The 27,861-nt window shown below is 37.2% G+C and overlaps 1 protein-coding gene across 1 annotated transcript in view; it reads right to left on the bottom strand.

The window, feature by feature from the left end:
• The window catches only part of MYO3A (myosin IIIA), a 269,882-nt gene that overhangs the window by 215,806 nt on the left and 26,215 nt on the right, over positions 1 to 27,861 (bottom strand). Inside the window, exons 3-4 of the mRNA XM_069086101.1 lie at positions 19,464 to 19,568; positions 16,820 to 16,919 (exon numbers count right to left, since the gene is read on the bottom strand). Of these exons, the coding sequence (XP_068942202.1) occupies positions 16,820 to 16,919; positions 19,464 to 19,568 (205 nt within the window). The remainder of the gene's footprint in view (positions 1 to 16,819; positions 16,920 to 19,463; positions 19,569 to 27,861) is intronic.

Below are 27,861 nucleotides of genomic sequence, written 5' to 3'. Positions count from 1 at the left end.
GAAGGTAGGTGGGAGAGATAAGTTAAAATAGGTAATGTCTAGAGATACAGGAGCAGCAGGAAGGAGCAAGGTCTCAGCAAGCCTCAAACACTTGAGGAGTGACTCTCTCTTCTCTAGGTTTCATGACTCTCCTGGTTCTTCTTCCTGTCTGGGTTCTCCTCTTTGGTCTTCTTTGCTGGCCCATCATTCACATCACATCTCTTAACTGAGAGTGTCCTCCAAGGTACTGTCCTGGGCTTTCTTTTCTTCTTTTCTATTCTAGATAATTTGGCAATCTTAGGTTAAATTATCATTTTTATGAGGTACAGTCTCATATCACCAATTGTCTCGGGTATTTTGAATTGAACGTCCCACAGAAATCGCAAACTTAGAATGTCCAAAACATAATTCATTATATTTATCCTCCTTCTTTCCCCCAAATTTATATTACTGTTGAGAGTACCACCACCTTCCCAGTCACCAAGGCCTACGACTTCAGTGTCCTGCCTTACTGTTTATTTACCCTCATTCCACATATCCAGTCTCTTGTTAAGTGTTATCCTTTCTATCTTCACAACAACTCATTCATCTTCCTTGCCTTCACAAGGCCATTATGCTGGCGAAGGTCCTCATCCTCTCTCACCTGGACCACTGCGATCGCTTTCTGGTTGGCCTCCCTGCCTTCTCTGTCCCTGCTCCAGTCTCTTCTCCACTCAGCTGCCCAAGTGATCTCCCCGAAGCTCATCTATGACTATGTCACTCCCCGCAACAGCCTCCTGTTACCTTTAGGATGAAACATAAGATCTCCTGGCATTTAAAGCCTTTTATAACTCAGTCCCATTCTTCCTCTTCCTCTTCCTCTTCCCTCCTCCTCCTCTTCTTCCTCCTTTTACTATACTGCTGCTGCTGCTACTATGGTATTAGTTAGCTAGTATTTACATAGTGCTAGCACTAAGATTTGCACAGTACTGTCTATAACTTCCCATTAACTCATTTGATCCTCATAAAAACCTTATTTAGGTGAAGTTGACACTATTATTATCCTTATTTTAGAAATGAGAAAACTCATGTTTACTCTCTTAAAGGCACAGAGAGATTAAATGACTTGCCCAGGTAGGCAACACTCCCGAAGATGGGAGTATTTGAAGCAGGATTTGAACTCAGGTCTTCCTGATTCCAGCTCCTATACTTCATTCACTGTTCTACCTATTTACCTCTGAAATTCTGTAATTCCAAGATCACTCCAAGTTGTGCTAGTAAGTTGTAACAGCTCAGAACTCTCTATTCTTTGTCCTAAGGCCCCTCTGCTGTTGATGTTCTCTCTTCTGTGTTCTATGATATTTTCTAGCTCAAAAAAATCTATGAGCAAATATTCTACATGAGGCTGTAATTGTGCTAGAACCCAGCAGGTCAGGCAGCTTAGGATTTTGGAAGGAATGGAAAGACAAGAAGGGTGACTGGATGAAGCAGCCAACCAGAGCTCTGTCTAGGAAGAAAGATGATACCAGAGCGTGCAAGACCCATTCCAGCTTTCCAATATCCTTACCCTTTTACCCCTTCCACATTCCCTATGATCCAGTGACACTGGCCTTGCTGTTCTGCTATAGGATACTCCATCTACCATGCCTTTTCACTGGTTGTTGCCTCTATGCCTGGACTGCTTTTCCTTCTCACCTCCCCCTTTTGGATTCCTTGATTTCCTTTATTTTTTTATTTTAATTTTTTGCTTTTTTTTGGAGGTTTAAGGGAGGGCAATTGGGGTTAAGTGACTTGCCCGCCCAAGGTCACACGGCTAGTAAGTGTTAAGTGTCATTATTCGCCCCCATAATGGCCTTGTGAAGGCAAGGAAGATGAATGAGTTGTTGTGAAGGTAGAAAGGATAACACTTAACAAGAGACAGGCCAGATTTGAACTCAGATCCTCCTGACTCCAGGGCTGGTGCTCTACTTACTGTGCCGCCTAGCCGTGCCACACCCCCCTCCCTCCCCACCTTGGTTTCCTTTAAGGCTAAGCTCAAACCTCACTCTCTTCGGGAGGCCATCCAGGTCCCAGTCCCCTCCTCCTTTATCCATCTGCTAGTGTCTCACCTGAAAAATTACTTTCTATTTATATGGTATAAACACACACACACATCTTATATTTACAGTTATTTTAATGTTATCTCCCCATTAGGATATTAGCTCCTTGAGGTCAGGGACCATGTTTTTGCCTTCACATCTTCAGCATCTAGCTTATAATAACAGCTTAATAAATACTTGATGACTGATCAATTGTGGCAACATCTTTAAGCAATAATCATAGCATCGAAATGGTAAATAAATTTGACTGTCTTTATTGAAAGATTCACCAGAGTTTTAGAAAAACCTACTAGAGATGCCCAGGAGGCCAAGAACTTTGCATTCAATAGCTTATTGTGCAGGCTGTTCCATTTTAAATAGTCCCTATTATAAAATGGTTTCTCTCACTTCTTAAAAATCTTTATACATAAATGATTTCTCAGTGGGATCCATATTTTATTTTTGTTTTTAATAATTGCTTTTTTGTCCTTGGGCCATACCAGAATACAGAAATAGCCCCAGCAAGTGGAGAATAAGATCTAAGCAATAAAAAAGAATGCTTTTGTGTTTGTAATTACTAAACCATTACGTTTTTGTGCTTTACCTAGTCTCTTGTGGTATTTATGAGGTTTACATCAAATTTCATTTATGTATACTTCTTAGTTTAAATGAAAACCAGCTTCATATTTAACGTTTCCAAAAAAAATTTTACACCACTAAAGTTATGTTTACTCTCTTAAAAATAAGTTAATTTTAAAAAACAACACAAAACCGACACCTATATCTTGTAGCATTTCTGGAACCATGAAGAAAGGCATATGAAAGAATCCTAAAAAATACATAAAATATTAGGTAAAAATTATGAAAACAAATGGGGGGAAGTTAAGGCTATATTCATTAAAGCTAATATGCAAAAAGAGGCACATTTGAAAGTTTACTAACTCATCTTCAAATTGATAGATGAAAACTAAACACAACACTTATTTTTAAAATACTTTTATTAAATTGAAATGCAGTACCTTCAAAAGTAATATGTTTAAAATTCTCCCTGAAATACTTCACCTTTTATGGACCACCTATTAATTCAACAGAAGTAGGGGGCCTTAGTAATTATTTTTAATTCCCTCTTTTTCAGTCAAGTCAAACTTTAAAAAAAATTTGCTTTTATTGCTTTAAAAATCTAGCTTCTTTGGGGCAGCTAGATGGCACAGTGAATAGAGTCAGAAAGACCTGAGTTCAAATCTGGCCTCAGACACTTAACACAAAACTAGTCGTGGGACCTTGGGCATGTCACTTAACCCCAATTGCCCTGCATTCTCCCCTCCAAAAAGCAAAAAAACCCCAAAAAACAAAAACCCCAAAATCTAGCTTCTCTGCACGTGGGCAGGGGTTACCAATTACTTTGTGGAATGACCGGTTACTTTCCAAATGGATTAACCTCTATAAATGTCCCTTAACATAGTTATTAGGTATAAGGCAGAAAAGCAACCTTTTTTATAAAACTCTTTTTGAAGGTAACATGGATCTGAAGCATGAATCAGAACTGAGAAACTCTAAGTGATAAGGAATATTAAGAAAATGATCTTTCACTGGCAATTACTCAATAGGTCAAGTAACAAAATCCTATTCTTTCATTAACATTCTAAAGGACAAGAATGCCACAAGGTGGAAAGTTCACTGTAGGGAATACAGGAAGACTGGGATTTTGAGTGAACATGGACAGAAACAGAAGGCCAGAAGAAAACAAATTTGAGAATAAAAGGGAAAAATATTAGTTAACAGAAGGATGTCTGAGAGACAGGAAATCAGGGCTTACAAAAAAATTATGGGTAATACAGTAGGTAGGAAATATTAAAAGACAATAAATAAATAAATGAATAAATAACTCATTTGGCCTCTTACTAAGTGATATCATGAGGGATAATGTCTTCTGTGATGACCACCAACTCATCTCATCCTGTGTTATGATGCCTTTGGGGTTAACACAACTGCTCATGTTCTGAGTTTTGTGTGAGGACACTGATAAGAAAATAAACCTTATGTCCACAGTTTTAAACATCTAATAATTTTTGGAGGGACTTCAGAAGCCCTTAGTCTCGTTCAGTCATTTTAGGATACCTTGATAAATTTTGTATTTACCCTCACAGAGCAGAGAAAGTCCTGAGATTCCCCACAGGGGATCAATTAAATAAGGTGATATTTTTTTCTAATCAACAAAAGAAAAAATTGAAGAGACCATTTTGTTTCACTGATACTCCATAAAAATGAAAGTAGAGTTCTAAAATTCTAGGATTTTTGACTCAGAAGAAACTTTAGAGAATACACAATTCAACAGAGTATAATGGAAAGGATGTTGAATTTTTAAAGATTTGATCCAAATTCAAATCTCAGTTTTTCCTGTATAACCCTAGATATCACTTCACTTGTCTGGGACTCAGTTTCCTTATGTTTAAAATGAGTAGGTTGGCCTAGATGACCTTTAAGATTCCTTCTAGCTTGAAATTGAAGGTCCTAAAATATATTTTTCATTCTACAGTATGACAAAGATGAAATTAAGGTTGGGTGAATAAATCAAATCAGCAATCTTTGAAGAGTTGGTAAGAGAGGTAATAGAATATGAGTAACATAAGATCATGGGACAAAAGTCGAGTACTGGAGGTATCTTTTTATCAAAAGAGTGGAAGTTTTGGTCTCAACTTCCAATATTTCCTGTTCACGTGTGTTTCCATTCTTATCTACCTTAAATCCAATTTATTTGCATGTCATGGCATCACTTTCCTGATGTCATGGTCCTCTGAGAACAAAGGACAGACAACAATAACAATGCCTTTCCTTCGAGATCTTGTTACTGTGTATATACCATGATCTAAGAAGACAGAATGCTATAAGCCTTTCCTGAAGTTTCACAGTCTTCTTTCAATGTTTACTGTCTAGCCCTTTCTGCCTCCTCAACCAAGTTTCCTGTGTTGACTCTGGCTCTGATGGTCCTTTGTGACTTGTCATAGTGCTGCCCATCTCCTAGTTTTCTCTTCAACCACTCTTCAATGTATTATTGTTGCCACAATATGACACTTTTTGGGGTCATTTCCATTATAGAAATTCAATTCAACAGAGACTTATCAAGTGCCTTCTTTGTGTAAGGCACTGTGCCAAATTCTGGGGAACATAGTCCTTGCCTTTAAGGAGTTTGTACTTTATTGATCTAAACCATGTTCATATTACTAATAGCAAATGTAAAGTTCTTACATAGTTAACTCTGGGAGAGAAATAGGAGTTTTGCCAACTATAAACGAAGTAGCAAAAATACTTGGTTGAGCTTGAGTCCTTTTTCCCTTCACCATAAAGCCCATACCATAGCATGTATTTGGCATGATCAGTTTCAGTGTTGATTTGGCCTGGATGCATTCACATTGGGTTTTGGGTTCTTGATGTGATGCCCAAACAGAGCATTAACAAGAGCCACAGTGAACAAACACTTAGCAGAGTAGAAACAACCATGAGGCCCACCAGTCTTTCCCCACTGCAACCTATTCCATATACATTTGTGATATTTACTTTTCTCTAATGCTAAAAGCTTTCTGAGATCAGTAGCATGTCTTATTTTAACACAGTGTCCAGGGGGATTTGCTATTAAAGGCAAAATTATCCCACTTTGATGTAGTGACAAGCTCTTAAACCTGAATAAATGTACTGATTCATTATCTGCCTTGGGGTGACTGTTAGGAGAGGAGGAGAAATTAAAACATGGACTCACTCTAGTCCAACTTAACCGAGTTTAGATCACACATTAATCATACTGGACCTCTTATATCTTGAACACCAAGCCTCAGGGTACTAATCTAAACAGTGTGCTTGGCTTGCATCCATATCTTCATATGGGGCTGTGATTTTAGCTGTCATATTTTAATACTAGTTGGTTGCCAAAGAGGTGACAATTCTCCTGAGGTCTTAATACACCTCTTAAAATAACTGCCTGAGGAGCCTTGAAAATACATTTGCTATCAATCCTTTGGGCCATTCAAAATCAACTCGCTCAACTATGTTATTGAAGACATTTTAAAGACATGAGATAGACTGCCCTAAAAGAGAATGAGAAGAAGACTGGATTGGGGTCAGAGGATATGGGTTTGAATCCCAGATCTGCCACTTACTCCCCACCTTGTGATGTTGAACAAGACACTTAGCAACACCTGGATTTAGTTTCTTCATATAATACTTTAATAATAATAATAGCATTTATATCATGTCTACTATTTGCTAAGCACTTTTAAAATATCATATCATTTGATCCTTACAAAAAACCCTAGGAGGCAGGTGCTATTATTATCTGCATTCTACAGTTCAGGAAACTGAGGCAAATAGAAGCTAGGTGACTTGCCCATGGTTACAGATTTGAATTCAGATTTTCTTGACTACATGTACAGTACTTTGTCCACTAAGATTGTCTCTAGGTTTCCCTCTAGCTTTACATCCATGATCCTACAAACATCTTCTTGATGGCAAATTAGAATTTTTAGACTTCAAAGATCACTTTTCTTTCAATTTTCATTGGTGGAAATCTTTATCAAATATATTAAGCCCTTATTAATGAACCTAGTGAACATAACTTAATCATTTATTGATTTGTATGGTAGAAGTTGAATATTTGAGAAGATTGTCTGAATTTGTATTGATTCCTTGTCCACATAATGAAACTTACTTCCCTGAGTAAATCCCTGATTGATATTAACTTCTTTTTGGTCAAATATCTTTCTCTCATATAAAAGGAGAAGATATTGTGCAGTAAATAATGGTTCTTTATACTGTTATCTCTTCATCATGTATAATGGTAGAAGAAATTTGTGACTCATAATCCAAAATCCCAAGATAACCCAGGAAGCATTTATGGATGTTTAACTGAGAGAGTAAGTGACTTGTCTAGGGTTAGAGGAAGGACTTGAATCCAGGTCTTCCTGACTGCAGGCTGCCTCTCATTCTACCCTGCCAAGTTAACCCCCAGGTCATATGGCATGTTAGCAGAGAAGTCATAATTGGAATACAGGGTTTGGTGCCTATTCTGGTGCTCTACATTTGCTATGAAAAAATGTTCTAAATCACTATTGATTAGAAATATGCAAATCAAAACAACTCTTAGGTACCACATAGTACCTCTCAGATAGGCTAACATAACAAAACAGGAAAATGATCAATGTTGGAGAAGATATGGGAAAGTTGGTACACTGATTCATTGTTGGTGGATCTGTGAGCTGATTCAACCATTCTGGAGAGCAATTTGGAACTATGCCCAAAGAGCTATAAAAATGTTCATACCCTTTGACCCTGCAATACCACTTCTAGGGCTGTATACAAAGAGATCATAAAAATGGGAAAAGGACCTACGTGTACAAAAATATTTATAGCAGCTCTTTTTGTGGTGACCAAGAACTGGAAATTGAGGGGATGTCCATCAAATGGGGAATGACTGAACAAGTTGTGGTATATGAATGCAACGGAATATTATTTTGCTGTAAGAAATGATGCACAAGAAGACTTCAGGAAAACCCAGAAAAACTTATATGAACTGATGCTGACTGAAGTGAGCAGAGTCAGGAGAACATTATACACAGTAACAGCCACAGTGTATAATGACTGATTTTGATAGATTTAACCCTTGTCAGCAATGCAAGGACTTAAAACATTTCCAAAGGACTGATGATGGAAAATGCCATCCACATCCAGAGAAAGAACTATGGAGTCAGAATGCAGAGTGAAGCTGACTATTTTCTCTTTTGCTTTATGTTTTCTTCTCTTTCCCATGTTTTTTTCCCATTCGTTATAATTCTTTTATGCAACATGACTAATGTGAAAATGGAATAGGAATGCATGTATAGAGCCCATATCAGATTGCATGTTGCCTTGGGGAGGGAAGGGGAGAAAATTTAAAACTTATGTAAGTGAATGCTGAAAACCAAAAACAAATAAATTAATAAACTGAAAAAATGCATTTGCTTGCAATTTATACCTCCTGATGCTTCACCTTCATCATCATCTTCTTTTAAAAAAAATAAGATAGTATCAACATCGTGCTTCTAAATGAATTAATTAGTACAAATAAAATATTCTCTGAAAGTAAGTGTTGTCACTGGAAGAAGAATTTGAGCTGTCCAATGGGTTCCTAATATTCAAATAATGAGGTATAGAAGTGGGAAAGATCAAGAACAGAAAAAGCAATTTTTATACATTCACAAGAAACACACTATCACATCTTCTTGTGATTTACAAAACTGCTTCACTATGAGATTATCTGATTTTGTTGTTTTCCTATATTTGAGGCAGCTAGGTGGCACTGTACATAGAGATCTAAGCCTGGAGTCAGGAGGACCTGAGTTCAAATTTGACCTCAGTCACATAACACAAAAAACTAGCCGTGTGACCTTAGGCAAGTCACTTAACCCCAAATGCCCTACCTTCCCCCCTCCAAAAAGCCAAAAAATAAATCCTTTTGTCAGGCAAATCTAACATTTATACCAAAATGGAGAAATTATAAGGCAAAGAAAAAGAATCAAACGAATACCACTAATATAATATACAGTGAACAATATAAAATAAAATAAACCAGTATCATTAATGAATATTGATGCAAAAATGTAAATAAGATCTTAGCAGAGGCTACAGAAATATTTCCATAAAAATGATCAAGTTGGATTTATGCCAAGGATACAAGTATTTCTCAACATTAGCATAACAAACATAATTAACCATAGGGATAGAGACTGGACTTTACATTTTTTTTGGCATCGGGAACACCCGGATGAGAAAATTCTACCAAGTAAAGCTGACACCTTTTCTGCAATTTATATCCTTAGATATCAGTGTAGAGAACACGGAAGAGTTAAATGTCTTGTGCAAAACAAAACCAGCCCCAAATATATTGAATTAGATACTTATTCTATTCTTTTCATTGTAATTTGGCGCTATTTAAATAATATGTTCTCTGATATTTTCAGATACTAGATTTTGATGACTGTTTGAAGAATAGGATTAAAGGCTAAAGGGTAGATACAACTACTGAATACATAGACAAATTGGATATAGTTTTCAAAGTGTTGGCATACTCTGGAAGCATGGTGGCAGTGATTAGACTGGCACAGAACAAGTCATTGGATATAGGGTGACTCTTTTTGAGTAATGCTTTGAGCAAACTATGAGTCAAAGAGAATCACAGGTGCCAAGGTCTATAATTAGCTGCTGAAGCTTTAGGGAAAGAAAGAAAACAGCAAACACATGGTAGAAAATCCAAATTATGCACTGATCTTTTTAGTCATGTTCCTGCCTGGTCACCCTGCAGTTGAATCCTATCTGGACATCAAAGTCCATGCCTTGGAAGAACTGTCATTTAGCTATGTAGCCCCTAGTTCTGGAACCCTGCTGATCTGTGTGTGCACAGTGGTAGACAGACAGACACACACACACACACACACACACACACATACTCCAGTTGCAGGAAAGAAAATCAGTACATAAGTCAGTTAATGTTCTTTTATGTTTCTATTGTCAAAGTTAACTTTTTGTTTTAAATGAGCTATTATAGGAAAGAGGGAAGACACATTTAAAAAGTAGCACCCTCCTCACTGGGTGAAGAGATTTTTAGGGAAAGAGAGGTAGGAAAGAGTAAGGAAGGTTATGTAATCAGTTTTTGGACTTCTTTTTAGCTTAGTTTTCTTTAATCAGGTTTTATTTTTTATAGATTAGGTTTTCTCTAAGAACAAGTTTCTGGGGGAAATGGGTGAGTAAAAAGGGAGCTTCAAGATTCATATTGCAAAATAAGATTCTTCACTTAAAAAGGATTTACATCAGCCATATTCTACCTCTGTGACCTTAGGGCAATCCTTTTTCTCTTTCTGCATTTCAGTTTCTTCATTACAAGATTGGACTAGATGACCTCTGAGATCTCTTCCAACAGTAAATCCCTGATCCTACTAATGTAGGTCAATGTAGGATTCTTTGAAATGTCCAGTTCCCTAAACATTCCATATTAAGAATGATCAAAACTCCATGAACTACAACTTTTCAGGAACACATCTACTCTTGCATCAATATGAGTAATACCATTTTTATGTGGATTTATCAGGGAGACATATTCCTGAGTTCAAATCCAGCCTCAGACACTTACCAGCTGTGTGACCCTGGAAAAGTCACTTAACCCTGTTTGCCTCCGTTCCCTAATCTGCAAAATGAGCAGGAGAAGGAAATGGCAAACCACTTCAGTATCTTTGCCAAGAAATCCCCAATGGGGTCATGAAGAGTTGGACATGAATGAACAACTATCATGAAGAGACTCATTTGGCAGCATATATTGACATTTTAACATTTGCTTTGAGGTGTCTACAGGCATCTTATGCTAAGCATCTGAAAAACATTCTATTAAATAAAAACACACATGACTTGAGATTTCATTAGAGTATGAAAATTTCAGGGTGAGAAGTCCCTCTACCATGTAGATGTGATGCAGTAGATAAGTCCTAGGGAGTTACCTGAACCAAATAAGAGGTTAAAGAATGTTCTCTGTATCACATAGTGAGCAAGTATCAGAGAAAGGATTTGAACCTGTGATTTTTTTTACTCTAAGCCCAGCATTCTATTCACTATGAAATACTGCCTCTACTGTATTCTACTATATCTAACTAAATGAAAAAAGAACCTCATTCAGATTGATAAAAATCTATATTTAATTTTAAGGGAGCATTAATACTATCATTAGGCTTTGCTTAAGTTTAGTAACTACAAATTAAACTCTTGAATACCTTGGCTTGGAATATAATGCCCAGTACATCATTTTGGATGGAGTATACACAGACATTTCCATGAAATTATCACACCGTACAGTAGGATTCAATTTTGGAAAATGTTCATTTTGGGAGAACTGAGAAACAGATCATCAGCTGTAGTTCCAAAGAGAACTTTTAAAAGCAATGAGTCAACTTATTCATTGCTCAGCTTAATGTGATGACTGAGCTATAAATGACTTGGCTTAGAAGGAAGATAAATACCACTTTCCATAAAAACTGATTTTGTATTCTTAGTGAAACATCAACTTTGGTGATTGAATAGAAAAGTTTAAGGACCTAGAAGTTTTAAAATTTTATTTTCAAAAGAGTTTTCCCTTTCTCTGTAGTCCTTGATATCTGACATTATGTTAGGGAAATGTTCTGTAATATCCTTGAGACCTGCTATTTCTCGCATCACCCCATCAATTAAATGAAAAAAAAATAGAAGCTTTCATGCAATTCAATAGAAGCAAGTGATACTATCATGTCATTTCAGAAGTAAAGTTCACAGGGCGGCTAGGTGGCATAGTGAATAGAGCACTGGCCCTGGAGTCGGGAGGACCTGAGTTCAAACTCGGCCTCAAATACTTAACACAAAACTAGACGTGTGACCTTGGGCAAGTCACTTAACCCCATTTGGCCTACCTTCTCCCCTCAAAAAAGCAAAAAAAAAAAGTGAAGTTCACAACAGCTGCTTACATGGGTCTGAACAAAACTGGATTAAAAAACAAAGGCAGCATGGCTAGGGATGAGCACTGATCTTGGTATCAGGAAGATTTGGTTTTGAATTCTACCTCATACACTAATGACTGGTGTGACCCTGGAAAAGTGAATTAACCTCTCTGGGCCTCAGTTTCTTTATCTCTAAAGTGAAGGTGTTAGATTAGATGACTTCTAATATCTCTTCTAGATTTAAACCCCAAACCCTATTACCCTATAATAATAACTGACATTTATTTTAAAGCACTTTAAGATTTGCAAAGTGCTTTACATATGCAATCTATTTTGATCCTTATGATAACTCAATAAAAGTAGTGTTATTATTGCCTCCATTTGTAGATGAATAAATTAAGAATGAAAGAGGCTAAGGGTCCTGTCCACGGTCAGACAGCTAGTGAATATCAAAGGCAGGATTTGAACTCAAGTCTTTCTGATTACAAGTCCAGTGTTCTATTCACCTTGTAACTAGTTGTCTATTATAAGAAAATAGAAAGGACTCATCTTGTAAGAAACAATATAGATGAGATAATTCTAAGCGACAACACAGAGAAAGACAATACATTCATTAAGAAATCAACAAACATGTTCCAGCTTTTCTCTGCCCCCTCCCCAAGTTTAGCTTTGGGTTTGAAAATAATAGGGATGGAAAGCTGGTAAAAGCCCAATTCATGTAAAGGCGTCAGGGTACAGGGTCAACCCAAGGTACTGGTACCATGAGTCAGAAGTGGCTCAGAATGTGGTAAATCTTAAAATGTTACTAACTGTGGGTTGCCAACTGAGCAGAAATGGGACAAGTGAAAATGGGGCATGTAATGATAAGGTGAAGGCAAAATAAGGGAGTGCTCTGGCTTGAAAGAGAAACAGTGATGATCACACGTTTAAAGAGGTAAGGGACCTTAAAAGCCAATTAGTCCAATCCCTCCTTTCTACAGTTGAGGAATTGCAGTCCAGAGAAATAAGAGACATGCCCCAAAGTCAGGATTTGAACCCAGATCCTCTGATTATAAATACAGAACATTTTCCATCATACTATGCTGTTTCAACAATATAACTGATGTATAAACAAAAAAGCTGCACCAATAGCCTGTCTTAGGACTGTAGTGAAGCAGATGGTAAGACAAGAGACCAAAGACAGAGGAAGAGTCGGGGGCTGACTGGTTGTAGTCTTGATGATGGAGCAAACTCTTCATTAGCTGTTTAAAGGCTAATGTGAAGAGGCTATCCTAGAAAACTGGAGACCATAACAATAGAGAAGGTTAATTTCACTCTCCTTGCAGAAAGCCTGAAACTGATTAGGCAGTGGCCACTGTCATCTACCATTGTCCCCAAAGATAATGGGTAGAACCATATCAGTTCTAAATGTAGCACATCACAAAAGGGCTGCTAAGTCATTTAAAGTAATTTTTTCAGGCATCGTATTGTACTTGTGATGGCCAAGCATGAAGTAGGAAGTGTGAAGTATGGACCCCTTCTCAAAAGAATATTTTCCAATTCATATGTTAAAACATACAGTATCACAAAGTCCATCAATCATATTGAAATAGTTATGAAAATATTAAAAAAGAAAATGGAAACAAATTCATGGACCTCAGTTTATATGAACAGGATCAGCATCAAGGGAAAATAAACCATTTAAAGAGTTGAAGAAAGTATAAACTTTATGGAATATAATTTGACAAGATCTACAGAACCTAATAATTCACTGCTAATTCCTACATTTTCAGTAGGAATAAAGATGACAGCCTGCTCTATGAACACTTCAAATCAGTTTTATTTCAAAGTGCATGAAGCAATCTTCCTGTCAGAATGCTTGAGGTAGGTCTTAAGTGAGGTCAATTATTTTTAGCTGGATTATATTGTCAGTTGCTTACCTAGGCTTGATGCTAAGTGCATTTCTTTCCTTCTTGGCAACTGCATCTGATCAATCAATCAATGACAAGCATTCATTAAATACCTATTATGTATGGCTACAATGCTGGGTGTTGGGGATATAAATATAAAGGTGAGACAGCCCTCAAAGTGCTTACATTCTATTGGGAGGAGTACCATATGTTTTCAGCTAAATAGTACTGTGTGTGTATACATATTAGAAGGCTCAAGTCACAACCCCTATCACTTCAAGTTTTTCATCTATAAAAGAGAAGTAATACCTGATTTCTAATATCCTATTAGAAATACCTCATCACAGCTGGTTCCCAAAGTCAACTGTACTGTAGCTGAAGTTATGACAGATACTAAATCAAGCTTGAAGAACTTGCAGTACAAGCCCAGGAGAATAGGGTATGCCTATCACCCAAGAAGCAGTCTGGTTAAACCCAGAAACTAATAAGGAAAAGGATCTAGCCAGGTGATGATTGTCTTTGTGAGGAGTAAGGAGGAGAGTCTTGCAACTCGCTAAATCACAGAGGAACACAGACATATGAGGATCATATGTCCACACCAAAGAAGCCATGATTACCTCAAATGGTTGTTTTGATCAAACAAAATAATCCTTTGAAGACTATAAAACACCAAACAAATAAATGTATGCCATTGAAGTTCTTATATTAGAGGTCCTCCTTTTTCTTCCCCCACAGAAAGCCTTGATATATTTTAGGGGGTTTCACACTTTTCTGGCTCAATGCCTCCAGCCCAGATGATCTGGACCATCAGTACATGACACTCTCCAAGAATGTTCACCAGTTCCCCTTATAAGTAGCTATTATTGCAAGGCTTGGAATGAGAATAATTTTATCCATGTGTTAATAAAAACGGACAAGATTCATATATAAGTCCACAGGAATAAGGATACACCTCATGAAAAACCTTCCTCCAGACCTGTGCAATTTCTGTGACACTGTCTGGGGTTGAGCTCCAGTTGAAAGCAGCTAAAATAGTTTTCTCCAGGTGGGTCCAACCACCAAATCTATGACATGCTCTGCTTCCTTTGCTATCTCTTCTGTTCAAAGATGGTACTTGTGACTCCTCTTGCTGCTCTTTCCATTCTCTACAGACTCTGGCAGCAGGTATTGTCAGGCCCTTTGCCATTGCCCCTCAATTATGCCTCTGCTCCCTGTACCAGAAGGGAGCCTTCCCCTCAAGTGGCTGGTCTCCTTGATGCTCTCGGCTGTTCAATTCTCTTCCAATAAATGCTTCGTTATCTGGCTGCTCTGAGAGCAGGAACTGACTTCCTTTTGTATCTGTGTCACCAGAACAAGTGAGCACTTAAACGTGGATGGCAGATCTCTCACAATTTGGTCCTCCTCCAACAGATAGTGCTCATTCCCTTTCTTAGGGCACATATAGCTAAACAGATGGCAGATTATGCAATTTACTTCTTTATGACATCTCCTGTATCTGTCCCCTTCTCTCTACTCTGACATCCTGGTTCAGGTCTTCAGCACCTCATGCCAGAACTATTACAATAGCCTCCTGATTGACCTCTCTGCTCTGAATCTATCATTATTCATCATAAAACTGCTAGTGATTTTCTTAAAGGGTAAATATGACCAGGAGACCTCCCCCCTCAATAAATTCTAGTGGATCTCTATTAACTTCACAGTCAAAAATAAGGTCCCCTGTTTGGCATTTAAAGCTCGTTATACCTGGCTCCTTTCTACTTTTCCAGTCTTCTAACACATTACTACCTTTTACAAACCCTGTGATCCAGTCACATTGGCCTCCTTCCTATTCTTCATATACAATGCTTCTTCTTTCATCTCTGGTTCTTCCTGCTGGCTCTTCCCCAAACTCAAAAGGCTGTCTCTTTTTGATGCTGTTCATCCTTTGTTCTTGAGGAGTACTAGTGACATCACAAAGGTCATGTCTTGAATTGGATTTAAGCGAGTTAGATCTGCACTCCTGCCTCGTAGATCTCTGGCCTCCTTTAACACTTAGCTCAAGCACCACTATCTACAAGAGGATTCCCCGCAATACTCCCCCCCCCCCACAGTTGTGAAGGCCTTCTCCAATAATGCTATTTTCTATCATGTATGCAACAATTTATGTATATGCTGTTCCCCCATTAGAAAGAAAGCATTTTGAGTGCAGGGATTGATTTTGCTTTTGCTTTTTATCCTGACAGTTTAACATGATGCTTAATAAATGCTTGCTTGCTTGATTGGTCAGGCAGTCAACAAACATTTATTAGGCACTTAATAAATGTCAGGTACTGTACTAAGCACTGAAGATACTGGGAAAGGCAAAAACATGGTCTGTGTTCTACAGAAGTCACATTAAAATTGGGGAAAGAACAAATAGCTATGTGCAAACAAGATACACAGCATAAAAAGACGTAGTGTATAGATAAATGCAGTATAACTAGAATACTATAATCCTCAAAGAGGAGTTTAGCAGTGGAGTCAGAGGTAGAAAGAAACTGGGAAAGGTCTGTTGCAGAAAGTGGGATTTGATCCATTAAGGGGAGCAGTTCACTAACCTGGTCTACATAGAACCAGCCTCAGTTATCCCAAGCATTGCACAGTTGCCTCGAAGTGGGAGATATGCGGATCCCTTAATTTTGTATTTCCAATGGCAACAATTCCTGTATAGGTTTATCGTGTATTACTGCTACTTGTCTTCACTCTCCTCTACCATCCAGGGGTGAATCTCTTGCTCAAACTATCATTTCTTGCTGATTTGGGAAAGTTCACAGACACCCAGGCTTCCCATTTGTCTTTCTTTTCAGTCATGCCCTCCCCTTACCAGGGCGGTTGGGTCAAGCTATTCAAAATTATTCCAAAAGAGCTCAAAAATGGAAAGAGAGGAAGGATGAAGTTGGTCTGTCTTAGCTTCCACTGGGGAAGAAGATTTGTAGTTCCTCTACTACAATATTATCATTAAAGCTACAGGAACCATTTTTCCTATGAATAATTTCTTCACTTAAAAAAAGGAAAATTTTCCCCCTCTTTTCTTGTCTCAGAGTAAGTTGTGAGGATGGATTGAACGTTATTCTCCTCTGTTTTCAAAGCATGAAAGTCAAAGGTTCTAGAAAAAAACACACCACTCAAATCCTTACCACATTCTGGATGATTTTTCTATGACTGATGAGGAGTGACCTGAATATGCAAAAGTTCTTTATGCACTAAATGTCAAAATGGTCATAGTAGAATTTATTTCTCTATGTTCTCATCATTTTGATGATTATATTTGTCTTTATAAAAAAATCCAGAAGAATGTTTTCTAGATTTCTTTAAAGAGAAAAGAAATATAAGAAGTAATCCCAGCATCACCCTCTGTCCCATCCTCCCCCACCAAGAAAGGAGACTCCCAACATACCAAAATCCACCAGTTTAACTCCGCCTTCAGTGGTCAAGAGGATATTATTTCCTTTCACATCCCTGTGGATAGTATTGTTGTTGTGTAAATGCTGCAGACCCTGGGGAGAAATATTTAGGGTTTTTGTTGTCCTATTGGTTAATTTAATACAAGATGTTAATCCTATCTGTGGAGACTGAATTATTATTTTTTTAAATACACTGGGACATGCTTGCCATATTCCAAGTTCCAAGAAATAGTTCACTTAAAATGCATAACTTTCTGTTTTAACTAGATGAAAACACTCTTGTCAGGATCATCAGATCTCATAAGATCAGTAAGTTAGATACAAGAAGGGACATTAAGGACCATCAAATCTAGCTCTCTCATTTTATACATAAGGAAACTGATTCTGAGAGAGTCACACAGTTAATTCAAGCAAGATTCAAATTCAAGTCCTTTCAGACTCCAAATCCAGTACTCTCTCTACTCAATGTATTTGTCTTTTGTTGTCTCTAAATATTTTATTTCCCCAAAATGTAATCACTGATCTTGTTGGGAAGATCTTATGTAAACTTAATTAGTGACAAAACAGAGATTAAAAAAATACCAATACGTTCTAGATAATTAATCATTAAAAAGGCAATAAAATTAAATCGATGTTCATCTTTGATTATCATAAACAGTTGCAAATTTATTTCCCTAAAATAAGCTAAGTTTTCATTTCATTTTCAATAGCTTCAAAATGCACAGGTTTTAAATTTGGAAATATTCCTTGTCCAAATGTGGCAAAAAAAAAATGTAGGGCAATCTAAAAGACTTAGAACTATTAGCTATGTATTATCCAAAAGAGGGCAGTTAGATGGCACAGTGGATAGAATGCTGGCCCTGAAATCAAGAAACCTGAGTTCAAATCTGACCTTGGATACTTACTAGCTGTGTGACCCTGGGCAAGTCACTTAACCTCCTTTGCCTCAGTTCCCTCATCAGTAAATGAGCTAGAGAAGGAAATGGCAAACTACTCCTGTCTCTTTGCCAAGAAAACCACAAATGGGGTCATGAAGAGTCAGATATGACTGAAACAACTGAATAACAAATCCAAAAGAACTCAATTACATAATTCTAACATCTTTAAATAAATAAGCAATATTTTATGCAAGAAAGTTCTAGGAAAAATGCTATTCAAAGAAGAAGAATGTTATAATGGAATGAACACTGAATTTAGTGTCAGAAGTGCATTTGAATCCTGATCCTGCCATTTACTAAATCCTTCATGCGTCAGGTTCCTCATATATAAAATGGAGATATTAACACCTGTGCTACATACCTCATAGGGATGCTGAGGAAAGTGCTTTTTAAACCATAAAATACCATGAAAATATCAGCTTTATAAATGTCAGCTAAACATATAAAGTTGGTGCTACTGACCTACCATTATAAGATTACTTAAGGCAGAGTCTTTGAATTTTGTACAATCCATTCATATTCTGTTGCTTCTTCCTCTATATGGTTATCTTGGATTAGAAAAGCAGTCTGTGACCATTCAACAGTGATCAGCTAACTAATTCATTGAATATCTTCTCTTCATTAGCATTGTCCTAAATGAATGCAGTAACCAGATACTGACATACAGTTTATGACCCTCTGAGTTACTCATAACACCATGGTGGTGGATATTGTGGTTTGAATTGTCTTAGGTATCTCATCATAGATACCATGGCCATAGGTGGTACCATTACTTATAAAATGTTCTCTAATTCCAAATACCATATGGGTGGAGAAAGGGTTCAGAATTTAGACTGGGTTTAGAATCTCCCTGTGCTGCCATTTCTCTTTGTACATGTCTCAAGCGGTACAAAGAGTTGGGGGAATTAGAAGAGGCAATAGCACCAGGAGCTGTCCTTGGTAAAACCCAAGGTTTGTACTTGAGAGATGAAGAGGGGATTTCTAGTGGAAAAGAACAGCTCACTCATATAATGAATATTTCATAGGATCGTAAGACCAGAGATCTGTAATTGGAAAGCACCTTATAGGACCTCTAGTCCAACTCCCTCCCTATTAGATTTTTAGTTCTTTGCAGGCAGGAACTGTTTCTCGCTCTATTTGTACTTCCAGTGTTTACCACAGTGCCTGTACACAGAATGTTGTTGTTCAATCATTTTTCAGTTGTGTCTGATTCTCTGTAACCCCATTTTCTTGGCAAAGATACCAGAGTGGTTTGCCATTTCCTTTTCTAGTTCATTTTACAGATGAGGAAACTGAGTCAAACAGGGTTAAGTGATTTGAACACAGGAAGAACAGTCTTCCTGGCTTGAGGCTGTGTCCTATCCAAGTGCCACCTACCTACCCTAGTGCACAGAGTAGGCACTTAATAAATGCTTATTGACTTGACCTAAAATAAGTGTAGGGTCAGGATTTAAACCTTGTTCCTCTGACTCCAAATCCAGCATGATTTCTACTGCACCATACTGTATCATTATTTATTACTGTAGCAACATGTATCATGTTTCTAACAATTGAAGCATTCACTATTTTATTTAAACTAATTCATACTTAATTTTATTTAAACTAATTCACTTAATTTTATTAATCATTAAATTTATTTAAGCTAATTCATATTTAAATGAGTGATATACAAAAAGTTCATAGGCACCATTATCCTTACCATTAGTGCTTCGTGTAAAATATAGGCAATTATAAGTTCACTCATTCTTTCTCCTCTCTTCAAAAGTCCTTTCACAAGATCGGTCACTGATCCTCCATTGCACAGCTACCAAAAAAGAAAGCCCACTAATAGTTAAAGGTTCAAGTGAAAAGGAGGAATGTTACTCAGTTTTTATATAAGATTCTGTTGAACAATAAAAAAACTGACTTTTTCATTTGCTAAAATTGCTTTCAAATGCTATCTGTTTTTTTTAAGTTGCTACAGAAAATAGGAAAAAATTGAAAAGAGCAACCTATACTTGTGTGCAATTTCAGTGTGTTACAAGAACATAGGCTTCCAGACTGTCACTTAGAGATATGAATTTGTTTTTAAGGATACTCTCTAGAAGCACTGGCCAACTTCTTAAAGTCTAGGATAAGCACAGTGGCTCCACAAATCATTCCTACAGTTTCAGGTTCTGAAATTTAGACTCACCATTGATTTTAGATTTTATAATTGAGTCCAGAATAACATATGAATTCATCGCACAAATGACAATATATTTTACCAGTTTAAAAATCAGTCTCTTTCAACTTTAACTTGTTTGACAAGGAAAGCTTACAAATAGCATTTTTCAGAGACATGTACATAAAAATGCAAAATTCACAAAAATATTTATGACTGCTGTTGTCATCTTGTTCCTAAGCCATTAGTTTTCATGGAGGAAAGAACATGAATCTTAGAATTCAGAGACCTTACAGTATGTTTGAATTTTCATCTACTCAAGATTTCATCCAAATCATACAAGAACAGATGGAGTTCCATTAGGCTATCAAAGCACCTTACTTTGTCCTTGGCCTCAAATCTACCATTCTTATCTATCAAGGCCCCAGTCTTTCTTGTTCTCCTTCACATACTCTATTATGCTAGTTCAGTCACTGTACCTCAAACATATCTCATTCTTACCCACCTCTGTATCTTTGTTCATGTTCCATGCCTAGAATGTTTCTGAGTTGTTTCAGTCATATCTGGCTCTTTTTGACCCCATGTGAGATTTTCTTGGCAAAGATACTGGAGTGGTTTGCCATTTCCTACTCCAGCTCATTTTACAGGTGAGGAAATTGAGGCAAACAGGGTTAAGTGACTTGCTTAGGGTCACTCAGCTACTAAATGTCTGAGGCCAGATTTGAACTCAGGAAGATTATTTTTCTTGATTCCAAGACCAGTGTTCTATTCACTGAGAAACCTAGCTTCCCAGACCTAGAATACCTTTGATTGTCTATGCTTATGGAAAGAGAGCCTACCTATCTTTTAAAGCCTAGCTCAGGTGCGACATGCTTCTATGAAACTTTATTGACACACTCAGGTAGAAATGATCCCTTGCTTTCCTAATTTCATAGCACTGGGTATTCATCTTGTGCAGTTGCCATGCAATTGAGTGAATGAAATAACCATTTATTGAGTGCTTACTATATGTTACATGCATACACATTACCACTAGACTATAAACTTTGGAAGGCAGGGGCTCATTTTTACTAATTCTTATGTCTCCCCTAGCACCCTATGCTGAAGATTGCACATGGGATGTGCTTAAAAGTTTGTTGAATAAAACTCCAGGGCCTATGTTTCATGAGAACAATGAAGAGGGAAATCAAACATAGGCCTAATCTTTCTACAAGATATTAGAGAGTTCAGTTCTGACCTTTAGGGCAATTCAAACCAAAGCTGACAGTTTAATATTCATAAGGTACCTTCCTTCAGTTGGCAGTGGGATGTGCTGCCCTGAATTCCAAGATAAGCCTTTTACTCTGCTGCAGGAATATTAATGCCTTTTTAGCTGGTATGAAAAAGGAATTACAAAGTCTTAAGACTCTCAGGGAGATGTCAGAGGCCATGCCCAAACCAAAATGGGGTAAGAGTCTCAAAATATCCCAGAAGGAGTTATAAAGCCTATGTGAAAGATGTCTAGTGGGGGGCCTCTCACTACATCTTGAGGTGGTTGATTCCATTTTCTGAGAGCTTTAATTGTTAGAAAGTTCTTCCTTCTATCAAGCCCAAATTTGCCTCCTTTGTAACTTCCTCCCATCATTTCAAGTTCTGCCTTTTGGAGTCAAGTAGAAAAAAATCAAATCCCCCTTTCATATGGTTTCTTTCATGTTCTTGTGCTTAATAAAGTCCTTCTTAAGTGTGACATCCAGAACTGATCACAATACTCCATATGTCACTTGAAAGGTATAGTATAACTGGCTATCTCCTTAGTCCTAAACACTATATGACTCCCTATGCAGCCCAAAATCACATTAATTTCCTTGGCCATCATATCATACCATTGACACATATAGGCTTTTAGCCCAGGAAAATTCCCAGATAATTTTCAAAGTGCTGTCAGTCTATATCTCTGTCATTCTCTATTTGTGAAAGTGATTCTTTGGATTCATTTACAACTTTTCATTACTTGTATATGAGCTTATTCAATTCAGTTCAGCATTCTAACCTTTCAAGATCTAGGGGATTGTATTATCTAATGTGTTAACTATCCTTTCTAGATTTGTTATCTGTAAATTTGGTAGCCACATCAATTCTGTCTTTATCCAAGTCACTGAATGAAACTCTTAAATAGCACAGAATCAAGTGCAGGTTTATAGTAGGGACATTATCTTTCCAAATTGATGATCAACAATTAATGACTGTTCTTTGGTCTAGTTGAATGACTAGAATCTACCTATCATACTGTTGTCAAGGTTATATCTCTCAATCTTGTCCACCAGATCAGTACAGAGCAACTTGTTAGAAGATGCTTTGCTAAATTCTAGACAAACCATATCTATAGAATTCTCCTGATCTATCAGTAACACTATCAAGATAAGGAAATGAGGTTTATCTGGTTTGCCTTTCTTTCAAAGATCACATTGACAGAAAATAACAAACCACATCCATCAGTTGTTTCATTATTTTGGGATATAATTTACCTGGTGACAAACTCATGAAGGCTAATTTTTTTTTACTGTCTCCCTACTTGGGCATCAACACTTTATTAGCTATTTTTCTTCTTTCTTTCTCAGGCTTGGGGCTGGAAAGGTAGTTGGGAATTAGATTGTAAAGGGATTTAAATGTCAGGATAAAGATGGATTTTGTATTTTTATCCTAGAGGCAACTGGGAGTCACTGAACATATAAGGACAGACATGCCCAGATCTATGTTTTAGAAATAATTTGGCAGGAGAGAAAAAAAGCATTTGTGGGCTATTGCAATATTCCAGGTGATAGGTAATGGGGGCCTGAACTTGGGGGATGGCCATGGGATTGAAAAAAAATGAAATTAAGATATATGGTAGGGACTTGATTGATTATGAGGATAATGGAGAGGAAAGAGTCAAGGATGGCTCAAATTACAAGCCTAGTAAAAGTATAGTGCTTGACAGGAATTGGAAAGTTTGGAGGAGGGTAGATTATATTAAGATTAAAATGCCCATGGGATTTCCAGGAAGATATGCCCATAAGATACTTGGTCATGCAAGGCTGGACCTCCAGTAAGCTGCATAGAGATAATATTTGAACCCAAAGTAACTTATGAGAACACCAAGACAGAGGGAATAAAAAAAGAGGCCATAGATGGACCTCCAGGGGACATCCACAATTAGGAGGTGGGAACAGCATTGTGCTGATGGTCTAACAAAAGAGAATGAGATGGAATGAGCAGAGAGGTAAGAGGAAAAATCAAAGAAAATACCCAAAAGGAGAGTTTGGTCAATACTACAGAAGGGTGGAGAAAGATGAAGACTGAGAAAATGGCTTTGGATTTAGCTTTTAAGAGATTTTTGGTAAGCTTGGAGAGAGCTGTTTTATTCAAGTGGTAGTGTTAGAAGTCAGACTATAAGGGACAGAAACATGAATACAAGGTGAAGAAATTGAAGCAACAAGAGAAAATGAACCTTTGTTGGTCTGTGACTCTGAAGGGGAGGAAAAATAGGGTAAGAATTTGAAGGGATAACAGGGTCAAGATAAATTGTTGCTGGGTTTTTTTTTTCAGGATTAGGGAGTCCTAGGCATATGTTTAGATGCTGGAGAGGATAAGAAATTGAAGATGAAAGAAAGAGAGGTAATGATTGAAGAAGTAAATTTCTGGAGGAGACAGAAGGTAATGGGACCAAAAGCAAAAGTTTGAAAGTCTTTTTTTGTTTGTTTTTGGTTTAGTTTTATAATTCCTACATTAGGAACATAGCAATTCTTTTTTCCTATTCTTCAACTCCTTAATATTTGGTTGTTATAGCATTAGTTTAGAAATAAAACAGGCTATTGAAAAAAGTCAATAGGACACTGATGTAAAACATAAAAATCGAGAAAGAATAAGATGCCTCAGCCTATCTCTATGGCATGACCTTGAAAGAGCTAGGATAACATTGCTTAAAGATGAGTTGAAAGGCACTGTATAATTTCCAATCCAATTTTATTTTTTCTGGAAGCAACTCTTGTTTATTTGTGACAAGTTGGTGTCAGGTAAAAACCAAATGACATGAGTTTCTATTTATTCCATCTAGTGAATTTCAGGCTTTGTTTGATCTGCTGATGTGTCAGTCAATGATATTTAAGTCGGAGATATTTAAGATGCTTGCTGTTGCTAAATCTCAGAGGTATAAAGTACCTTAGAAGCCCTCTAATCCAACATGAAGCTGATACAGAATCTTTTATTTTAATTGTGGGACATTTGTGAAAAGGGTTTAAAACTATAAAAAGAAGAATATAAGATGAACACAAGATACAAGATGTCCCAAAAGTCTTAGGTTAGTTTTAAGCTTTTGTAGCTTATGAATCTTATGATAATGAACTCTAAAGAACTATTCAAATTATTTTGGTCATACAAGCATATGCCACATAAAGCTTCACTAGTCAATATTTTACACTAGCCAAACCCTAATGTCATGTAGTAAAACCATATGAAACATCATTTAGCCAATCAATTAATGACTATGTAAAAGTGCCTATACTGTGCTAAGTACTGGGGGAAACAGTCCTTGGCCTTAATGAGCTTACATTCTATTGGTCCAGCTGTCCATTTATATCACTGTTCTTACAAAATTAACTGTTCCTGAGAATGTTGTTTCATCAAGCATTCTGTTTTCAAGGAACCAATTATTAATATAGGTGGGACTTGTCTTGAACTTTGTACCCAGTACTGGTTGAAATTAGTAAGCTATTAGGCATGGCTTGGAAATTTTGTTATGCAGAATTTTTCATTATACTGGCATTTATAGCAAAAATATGGGCCTGTGATAATTTTTAAAAATATATTCACATGGTCCTGAGAATAAAGAAGCACTTAGGAGGAAAAGCATTTCCAAGAAAGATAGACTTTGAGTCAGACTTTGAAAGAAGGAAATGTGTTGGATTGTGAGGGAGGCATCTTGTCCTTTTGTCCCCCCCAGAACTGAAGAAGTGCAGAAAGACAAAGTGTCCTTCAATATACTCAGACTTTAAGGAAAGAGAGCTTTTGCAAAAGGAGGAAAAAGCTTAGAAAGAATCCAAAGAATAGGGAGAACTATCAAGAATAGAGTAGTCATAAATCTTAAGTTTCCAGGCAACCAGCCCCTAACTACTTCTACATTTGGGGTGAGAATTGTAAAGGTTAGGAAAGTACATTTTGCAACCCTCACCAGACAGTAAATTAAACTCAGGTCATTACCACATTTATACATGAACTCAATAGAGTTTTGAAAAATGAGTAGCAATGACAGGAAATGTTTAGAAAATTCAATTTTAACAATTGTTTCTTAATCACTTACTATGAAAAAGGCCCTATTCTAGTCCCTGAGAATACAGAGACAAAATGTAAGAGTCCCTGCTCTCCAGGAGTTTTCATCCTATTGGAATATAAAATAATGTAAGGCAAATATAGAATGAGGAGATTTACTGTCCTTTCCCATGTATGATGCACTTTAAAACTTCGTTGCCCCTGACATAGTGTATAGCATATGAATGAAACTGAATACTTGGTATACAACAAACTCCCTCTCATAAGGAAGATGAACTGAAGTCATGCCAGAAAGTACCATGGAGGAAAGTCAAGGCAGCACTGCACAGCACACAGTTAAGGATCTGAGTTCAAATTTTGCCTCTGATGTTTACTTATATGACCAAGCTACTTAACCTCCCTGGGTTTCAGTTTCTTTGACTGCATAATAAGAGGGTCAGACTAGGTCCAAGATCCCTTCTAATTCTGGTTATATAATCCTAGGAACAGTTGTCTGAGAAAGGTGGAGCTAAATGAGGATGGTGGTAGTAGGGTAATTTGGGAGAGATGATCATTTCACCTTTGGAAGCAAAGCAAAGTTCTGTTGCTGATGAGCATTTCCCATGAGGGCAGGGATAATGAATCCTGATTTCCTTAATAAACTCTGTATTTCATTTCTCACATTTCAAAACATTATTCTGCGAAGGGGTTCTGAGTAACTAGACTCAGGGTTCCAAGGTTAAGAACCCTTGGATTAGATAGTCTTAATATAACTTCCAGCTTTAATTCTATGAACCTACAAATAAAATGGAACTTTGTCTGTGTGCTTCAAATGGTCAGAAGTATAGGGACTAGGAGAAGAAGGCATTGGGCTATGCAGCTAAGCAACTAATCCTTGAAGCTACTAGTCAGAGTTCTGTGGAACCAATACATAGATGACATTCATTCAATTTCTCGGCAAGGCTCAATGGCCCTAAATTTTTAAGGGACATGGGAAAGCAACCAAGACAGGAAGGGAGCCTAGAAAAGTCAGCAATGATAACAAGTGAAGAAAATGGTGTAGCCACCCAGTTTTTTCAGATATAAATACATAGATCCTTTAGGTTCTCCTCCTTGGGGAACAAAGTTGACTCAGGGATCCTGAAGGCCATGGTAGATCACCAACTTTGCCACAGTGTACCTAATTGGAAAGGTTTCCAAGACAGGATCAGCAGCCAGGCTAAGTGTGGAGAGGCTTGTTGTTAGAAGGTTGGCCATTAGTTGATGTATTTTTTATTACAACAATTCATGAAGACCAGCAACTTCCTACTTCAGTGGTATCAGTAGTAATGAACTATATTATGTGTGGGAGATATTTGAAAATCCCTTCATTCTACGTTTTCCTTGCATTCTTCCAAATTTCAATAGAATGGAAACTCCTTGGTGTGATTTGAAGGTGAAGATCATCCCTGCTCCAGATTTGGAGTCAGGAAGATCCATCTTCCTGAGTTCAATTCTGGCCTCAGACACTTCCTAGCTGTGTGTCCCTGGGCAACTCACTTAACCCTATTTGACTCAGTTTCCTCATCTATAAAATGAGCTGGAAAAAGGAAATGGGAAACCACTCGAGTATCTTTGCCAAGAAAATACCAAATAGAATCATCAAGAGTTGTACACAACTGTAATGATAAAACAACAAAACTTAGAACGCCCGTAGATGGCCACAGCACTAATATTAGTCACGGTTATCACTAGCAATGATGACTTTTTAGCAAAAGTACAAAACCTAAATGGATCAGTGAATACAAATACAGAAAAGGAAACAAACAGAAACAAAGCAAAATGTCTTAAGTGCATATTCATTGCTAGAAGACGTTTAAGAACTATTAATTCCCCAAGATGACTTTCCATTATCTAAGCCAATTAAGATAGCAATTTCCTACATATACTCTGCAATTAGTTTTATATTCTTCTAATTATATTAGTTAAGATTTCATATAAGAAATGCAGCACAATTATAATAGGCATTTTATTGAAGATGGTATATTTCTACCATACTTCACCTTAAAAATCTACATTTCTTCAGCAAAAGCCATCAAGTGTCTCAAATGTAAAGCAGACTTTTATAATGTACATAAAGCCATTATTTGGGGCTGGCTTGTTGAAAAAAGAAATTATGAGCAAATATCTTCCCTCTACTTACAGTTGACAGACAATTTTAATCTCTCAGACCAAGCATATTTCTAAGGACATTTGAAATTCTAAGTCATTAATTTGGGCCAAGGCCAATCCACATACAAGAATGTTCAATAGTAATGCTATTTTATCTAAAAATCATGAAACTAGTGCATTTCAATGAATGCTGTTTCTTTTGAATTTCATATATGGTCATAAATCCCTAAATTCTAGAAGGATATGGGAACCACTTATACACAGGCAGAGCTATGCTTAGATTCTACTCTCCCAGGGGTCAGCATTGCTCAAACCTGCAATAATTGTCCTACCCAAGAAGGGCTAGCTCATTTATGATGGTTTGCCTTACCATGTTACTGTGAGTAGTCTGAGCTGCCTGAATGGGGACCCAGCCAGTTGGGTAATTCAGCTAGTCCTCTCTCTCTGCCTTTTCCTCTCCCCCTCCCTCTCCCTCTCTACCTCTCCAAAGGAAGGTAAATTTTGATGGCTGAAAGCTGCCCAGGTAATTTGAGGTTTACTG

The sequence above is a fragment of the Petaurus breviceps genome, unplaced genomic scaffold (assembly GCF_028583685.1).
Source record: "Petaurus breviceps papuanus isolate PSGF00001 unplaced genomic scaffold, PetGlider_PUasm1.0 178, whole genome shotgun sequence".
Classification (NCBI taxonomy): Eukaryota; Metazoa; Chordata; class Mammalia; order Diprotodontia; family Petauridae; genus Petaurus; species Petaurus breviceps.
This window is presented reverse-complemented; position numbering and strand designations above follow the sequence as displayed.